This window comes from Sardina pilchardus, chromosome 8, assembly GCF_963854185.1.
Source record: "Sardina pilchardus chromosome 8, fSarPil1.1, whole genome shotgun sequence".
NCBI classification, from domain to species: Eukaryota; Metazoa; Chordata; class Actinopteri; order Clupeiformes; family Clupeidae; genus Sardina; species Sardina pilchardus.
In genome coordinates this window covers 21,163,894-21,171,393 of record NC_085001.1, presented here as the reverse complement: position 1 = coordinate 21,171,393, position 7,500 = coordinate 21,163,894, and the positions used below count along the sequence as shown (strand labels likewise).

At 45.7% G+C, this 7,500-nt stretch overlaps 1 protein-coding gene across 1 annotated transcript in view; it reads left to right on the top strand.

Annotated features, from left to right (window-relative positions):
- The window catches only part of cds1 (CDP-diacylglycerol synthase (phosphatidate cytidylyltransferase) 1), a 25,807-nt gene that overhangs the window by 6,980 nt on the left and 11,327 nt on the right, over positions 1 to 7,500 (top strand). Inside the window, exons 2-4 of the mRNA XM_062543201.1 lie at positions 3,732 to 3,886; positions 5,781 to 5,877; positions 6,552 to 6,649. Of these exons, the coding sequence (XP_062399185.1) occupies positions 3,732 to 3,886; positions 5,781 to 5,877; positions 6,552 to 6,649 (350 nt within the window). The remainder of the gene's footprint in view (positions 1 to 3,731; positions 3,887 to 5,780; positions 5,878 to 6,551; positions 6,650 to 7,500) is intronic.

Sequence of the window (7,500 nt, the reverse complement as noted above, 5' to 3'; positions counted from 1 at the left end):
GAGTCAATGACAAGCCTCATGTTCTTCTCATTTAACACTGAGGAAGGCGCTAAGCAGAAACGCGTCTGTGCAATAAAAACACGTTTAAATGCAAAGTGCAACCTTTTTTCCTTTTCTTCTCATTTAACATCACATCAGTCTTTGCACAACAGTGTGTGTAGTGAACGGCCCTCTGACCACCAGTGTGTCAACAGACTCTACTACTCCAGAGCCGCTGAGAGGAGATAGCAGAGTGCTTAGTGCTGCTGTCATGTGAGAGGAGATCGGAAACACCAGGCACTTGGTGGCAACATTCTGGACACTTAGTGCCCACTCAGTGGGCTTTCATGCAGGGGGCTCAGTAACAGCAGGGGTTGTCCACTCATCAAATTACATACACGTCAAGGCACTGATTTAATAAATAAGTGTTCTACAGTTAGAGAGAAAAAGAAGCAAAGTGTTGCTGATCAGCTAAGTCTAGGAGAGTTGTGTTTGTTTGCTTGTTTGTTGGTTTGTTTGTATGTTTGTTTTGGTCATCAGTCATCTAATAGTGCGGGGCCGCGATGCTATTACAAAGGTTGGGCCCTCAGCATAGCGTGTGTTATTGTTGACCATCCCCTGCATCCCAGTTGTTTGTGCTGCATATGCCTGTCTCTCTTTCTGTGTGTTTGTGAGTGTGTACTGTATGTATGTATGAATGAGCATGACTTTACTGTATGTGTGTGTGTGTATGCACTGTATGTCTGAATGAGACTGACTTTACTTTGCTTGTGTGTATATGTATGTACAGTATGAATGAGAGTGTCTTTGCTGTGTGTGTGTGTGTGTGGGGGGGGGTCGGTGTGTGTGACATCACTGCTTTCCTGGCAGGGTCTCTCTGGTGGATTTGCTCAGATTAGCCGATTAATTAAAGCGTAATCAGCACCACCGCGTGGGTCTCTCTGAGCACACTGGCCTCCATGACAGCAGAGCTTAGCGTAGCGCCTTTGTGCGTCGCCAAGATCACCCAGATGGGACTCATCCAGGGCACTTGGCTGGCAACAGGGGCGGTGATAAGACCGGCATCAAGCAAAGCAGTGAAGACAGTAAACATCACTGAGTGCATAGTATGATATGAGTAGGTAGGTGTGTTTAACAGTTGTTAACATAGCAGACCTGTTGTAGGGATAGAGGAAGCTTATATCTGATAAGCGTGGGGAAGACATAGCTGCACACATTGAGCTTGGAGGTGTTGAGCTTACCAAGATCTGGACATCTTTTGTTTTCTTCTGAACAGAATATTATACTTTCTAAAAATGTTGGATGTTTTCCCATGCAGATGGTTTGGTTGATTGGGTCGTTGGGCCATTGCTATAGAACCCTATTTTTTTTACCAAGCATTTGGGTCATTGGTTTGACTTTGTGGTTGTTGGGTAGTTTTGACCCAGCTCATGGACACATTTTTGCTCTCATGTCAGCAACAGTTCTCACCTGCAATTGGTTATTTTATGTGATAGAGGGTTGAGCATCATAGTAGCAGCCCGAATGAGTTCCCAGAACAATGTTTGCTTCACAGTAACCAGAAATGGGCATGAAAACGACCACTCCCCCCCCCCCTCCCCAGACTGCTCATGGTCAGAGGCTTAGTCGTGACCGGAACCGAGCCTCCTGAAGCAGTGCATCACCCCCAGGGCCAAGCCCAGACGCAGCCGGTCCATGCCCCACACAAAGCCTTCATTCAATGAGAAATGATGGGCAGTAAACTGGGGCCCTCCACTGTGTCATCTCAGCTTTATGGCAGCGTTCGCTTTCTGCTAATGCATCATCTGCTCAGTGGCGTGAGGGAGCGGGACTGAGAAGGAGAAGTTTTCTCTCTCCGCTCACTCCATCAGTCCTCCTGCTCCCCCTCTCCTTTTCTCCACTCTTCTACTCACTCCCTCTCTTTCTCCCTCAGCAGGAGAGCTGTTCCCTCTCTCTTAGTGCACCTTGCTCCACCCTCCTTCCTGTTCCTCCCTCCAAGCACCACTTCTCGCCTGCTTTCATCTTTTGTCTCTCTTCTGTTCTCTTTTACTCCTTTCCTCCTCATCCTCTCTCTAAGTCATTGGCCAACTGCACTGTGACAATAAAGGTGTTCTGTTCTGTTCTGTTCTGTTCTGTTCTGTTCTGTTCTGTTCTGTTCTGTTCTATTCTGTTCTGTTCTATTCCATTTTATTCTATTCTATTCTATTCTATTCTATTCTATTCTGCCCCATTCTAATTCTATTCTATCTGATCTCCTTAGTCCTTTCCTCTCATTTCCTGTGTCCCGATATCATCTCACTCTCTTCTCTTCTCCCCTGCTCTCCACTTCCTGGTCTGTGTTGTTGTTCCTTCCCTCCGGTCAGTAGCTCTGAACTTTGCCCTACTATATCCGTGGTAGCCCATGTGGTCAACTTTTCAATGACATTGATTTTTTTCCCCTTTTTTCCTCTGGTATTTGCCTAACAATTACATGCAGTTTGCTTTAATGCTTTAAAGTGCCCTATAATAAGATCATTGTGTGTGTGTGTGTGTGTGTGTGTGTGTGAGTGAGAAATTGAGAGAGAGAAAGAGAGAGTGTGTGTGTGTGCATGTGTGTGCGTGTGTGTGTGTGTGTGTGTGTTCAGTGGATGTTTTGTTTGGCTACCTCTGCATTTGGCTGTAAAATCACTGCTGATGTCTCTAAGAACAACACATATCATAGCAGGCAAAAAAAGCACCATAGAGCTTGCAGGCTCTTACATTACACATTTACTCAGCTGCTGAAATAGCTGCATAGCATTGCATTGAGAAAACGTTCTTAGCATGCTAGCTAATATCTTTTGACAATATAGTTGGTGGCGTCATGATTTGTGATTCAATATATTTATTTGTCACATCCATTTATGAAAAGTACAATATATGAATGTCTGGTTGGTCTAACACAGACCACAGAACAGCCTATAGCAGATGACTTGTGGAAAGGACAGCTTCATGTCATCATTGCTAAACACCATCAAAATGAATTTATGAACTCAAGATCGAAAACACCTTTGAAAAAGTAATTTGCTTCACACCGTTGCCATAACAGTTGACACCGTGCTGAACTCTCATCCATCACTCTGGTCCTCCAGTTGTGTTGTATAACGTCCATCTTTGTAAGCCTCTGTGACCTGCTCCCTGGAGACCAAGTGTCGTCTTCTTGGCACATAAGGGTCATTGCAGTGCTGAAGCAGGGGAATGACATAAGTCCTGGGTCAGCTTTCACCGCCGTGCTGAGGCTCCTGAGCTATGCACCTGATTTCATTCGGCTCCACGGGTTCTAGACTTACGCCCTGTCATTCCCAAACACACACACACACACACACACACACACACACACACACACACACACACACACACACACAGAGAGAGAGAGACAGCCTAAACATGTTTTTGTCTCTGGCTAAGGTCAAGCTGTCAGAAGAGTCAGGCGGCTCGTCCTCATGTGGGGCAATAATGAATGTCCTGGAGGCATGTTTTCAAACATGGCCATAGTGTGTCTCTTCCATGTTTGTGTGCATTTCAGTGTGTGTGTGTGGCAGTGTGTGTGCATGTGTGATTGTACTCATGTGTGTGTGTACATATTTGTGTGTGTGTGTGTGTATTGTTTGTGTGTGTGTTTGTACTCCCATGTGTGCAATTTGCATATCTATTTATGTGTGTGTACTGTGTGTGAGTGTGTGTTGTGCTCCAACGTGAGTAATCATATTTGTGTGTGTGTGTGTGTGCTGCAGGAGACAGATGGAGACGACAGACTGGGTTTGGGTACAGAGGGAGAGGGAGAAGGGGACGGGGAGGGCGACTCCAAGGCTGACACTCCAGACGTGCCCCCCTCCGTAGACAACACTCCACAGTGTCTCAACAAGGCCCTGGGGGGCCTGTCGTCCAGGTAGGATACCCAACAGCACCACATCTACCAACGCCGGATCTATACCTTCTCCTATGTTCTATCTATGCTGTCTCTCTATTAGCTATGTTCTATCTATACCATCTCCATACCTATGTTCTATTTATATAATATCTATCTACTACCTGTACTACTAACTATACCATCTCCATACCTATGCTCTATCTAATCTATACCATCTCTGTTCCTATGTTCTCTCTATATCATCTCTCTCTACTACCATGGTATATCTATATAATACCATCTCTATGCCTGTGTTTTATCTATACCATCTCTATACCTATGTTATATCTATACCATCTCTATCTACTACCTACAGTATATATCATGTGTGCACATTTTGTTTTATCCAGTGTTTCCTTTATTTACGCACCCCAAATCCTATCTTTTACGCAGAGTTGAGCCCACCTATTTCTGGCCTGAGTGTTTATGTCTCCCTGGAAGGGAAAAAAGGTCCTTACGGAGAGATGATACAGTAGCTTTGTAGCAGGATCAGCTAGGCTCAGGATCAACACTATTATTGCCCCCTGAATGGTGTGCCACAGCAGCCCCAGCATTATCTAATGTTTATGTTTAGATGTTCCACCAGCCATGAACAAAAGGCACAAGGCGTCTGTGTACCTGAATGAACTCAAATTGCCACTCTTTAGTTGTGTGACAGTGACTACACCTGGGCCGATGTGGTTTTCTTATAGACATGCAAAAACGCACGCAAATGACTTTTGCATAAATGGTAATATGGCGTATCAGGAGCCATCTCTCCCAAGGCACCGTGCGCGCTGTCCTTCATCCCAGCTAGTGTGTTGGTGTCTAGGAGGAGCGTGCCAGTAGGGCCCAGTGGTATTTATACTCAGCCAGGTTCTCCTTAAGAAACACCAGCCATCTGTCCCCCCATTCAGAGAGTATCTATTAACAGCTCCGGTCCTCACCCCAGAGAAAGGCCACAGGATCTTATTACAGCCTGATCACCTCGCCATTAACTCCATGAATGGCCCGTTACTCATTATTAGCGTCCAGTCACGGTCACGGACCCTATTTATGGTTATTTACCTACCGGCAAAAGCATGTTTATGCCGTAAGCCGCAAACAGTGAGCTACTCTAGATTTTCTAGACAACGCTGCTGTGTGTGGGGGGACGGTTGTTAGCTATGCAGATGAGCAGGAGCTTGACCAATAGGGTGCTGGTGTGGATGGCATGGGGGTGGAATTAGAGGGGATCTCCGCCATGGCGGCTCTAATCCGCGTGGGCTTTGCTGCTTTGTGGTTGGGATTTGCTGCGACTGTGGGGCCCATGGAGCCGGCCTGTGCTGAAAGGACACGCGCTGTTGTGGAGGTTTTTGCCATGACGCTGCACTTTTTTGCCTCCCATTGACAAATTGCCACCCGCTCTTTGCACTTTGCATACATGTGTATGTGTATTTGTTTGTGAGACAAAGAGAGCGATAGAGAGAAATATGGAAAATCGGTGGTGTATGTGCTTTTGAAATCCCCTTTGGTGTCATTTGAACCAATGATCATGATTCATTGGTAGCCTCTCATAGTTATGACCCTGAAATGAAAGGCCCATTGTATCATACAGTTCGTTTGGAAAATAGTACTTATTACTAAATAGTACTTATATGAGTCTTAAAACTCATTACAAACAAAAAGCATTATCAGCTTACAGTTAAATCCTGTGTAACAGTCTTTTAACTTTTTGCGCGTGTGTGTGTGTGTGTGTGTGTGTGTGTGTGTGTGTGTGTGTGTGTGTGTGTGTGTGTGTGTGTGTGTGTGTGTGTGTGTGTGTGTGTGTGTGTGTGTGTGTGTGTGTGTGTGTGTGTGTGTGTGTGTGTGTGTGTGTGTGTGTGTGTGTGTGTGTGTGTGTGTTTCTCCACAGATGGAAGAACTGGTGGATACGAGGGATTTTATCATTAACAATGATCTCAGGCTTTTTCCTCATCATCTACCTGGGGCCCATTATGCTTATAGTGGTGGTAAGCACACACACAGACACAAACAGACACACAGACACACACACACACTTACACATACTGTACACTTACACCCTTATACACATTCGCCGTGTGCACATAGGCTTTCTCTGTCGTTGTCTCCCCCTCTGCTCAGCTTAACTTGTATTCAAACTACCTCGTTTTTTTTCCTCAAGCTCTCACATGGCAACCTGAGCACGCTATTTTTAACAAGCTCTCTCCCCTGGCCCATGTTCATAGAGAGAGAGAGAGAGAGAGAGGGAGGGAGAGGGAGAGGGAGAGGGAGAGGGAGAGGGAGAGGGAGAGAGTTTCCTGGGGAATTCACTGGCCCTGCGATGCTTAGTTATCAGAGCCAAAAGCAGATCAGTGATACTTCCTACACAGGGCCCAGTGACCTTCTTAACTTCAGAGTTACTTCATAGCTTCATAGCGAGAGCATCGTGTGTAGGGACTATAGCTGAAGGACTGGTCTATTCATACCTTGCATATGCCATGAGGAAGCATCTTTTCAATAGTCCATGTCCATGTAACCGAACAATGAATGAAAAGTGTAGTTTGTGGGTTGTTTGTGAGTTGTTTGTGGGTTGTTTGTGGGTTGTTTGTGGGTTGTTTGTGGGTTGTTTGTGAGTTGTTTGTGGGTTGTTTCTAACAGTTCTAAAACTCTTTGCTTCCTCTAGGTCATGAGCGTGCAAATCAAGTGCTTCCAGGAAATCATCCACATTGGCTACAGAGTTTACCATTCCTACGAACTCCCCTGGTTCAGAACACTGAGCTGGTGTGTACAATATCTCCCATACTCTTCTCTCTCTCTCTCTCTCTCTCTCTCTCTCTCTCTCTCTCTCTCTCTCTCTCTCTCTCTCTCTCTCTCTCTCGTCTATCTTGTCTATCTCTCATTCAAAACGTGTGTGTGTGGCTGTCTGCCCCTTGGTCACCTAAGCACACAGATAAAGCAGCGCAGCAGCAGAGGCTTGCCTTGAGCAAAGTGCATGCTGCGTTGGACCTGAGAGGAAAGTACAGGCCAGCCACAGAGGCAGAGCTCAGCCTGGCCAAACATGTGGCCAGCCTGGCACTCAGGGTCTCACATAGGCCCCCCTTCTGAACTGCGTAAACAAACATGTGCATTTCCGGTGGCACAGAAAACAACATTGAGCTAATGGTAACTTGAGGGAGGAGAGGGAAAAAAAACTGATTTTAAAGGCGACATTTTGTAGATCGTTGCGTTAAAGTCTAATTCATTTTCTTTTCAAAGTGTCTGCGTTGGTTATGAACATTTCTACTGGAAACGCTCTAGGAAGAGATTGAAAAGGGTATAAAAGGCCTGTGTTATTCACAGCAGCGCTACAGGGAAAAGACAGAGACACTTTCTCTACTTTGAAGTTCAGATCTTATAATATGATGCTAATGGCTCGGTGGCAGTCCTCATTTCTCGGACGACCGCTACCATTTGAGCGCAGATGCACAAGGACATCTCTATCCAGAATATGTGGTCCTGGCGTAGTGTGTCACGCTTGTGGAGCTGCTTATATGCTCTTGGTGGTGTCAGCATTGTGCATTGTGCCAAAGATACTTCAGGTTAATCAACTCTGTGTCTCTAATTGTACAAAACACATACACAATGTATGAACT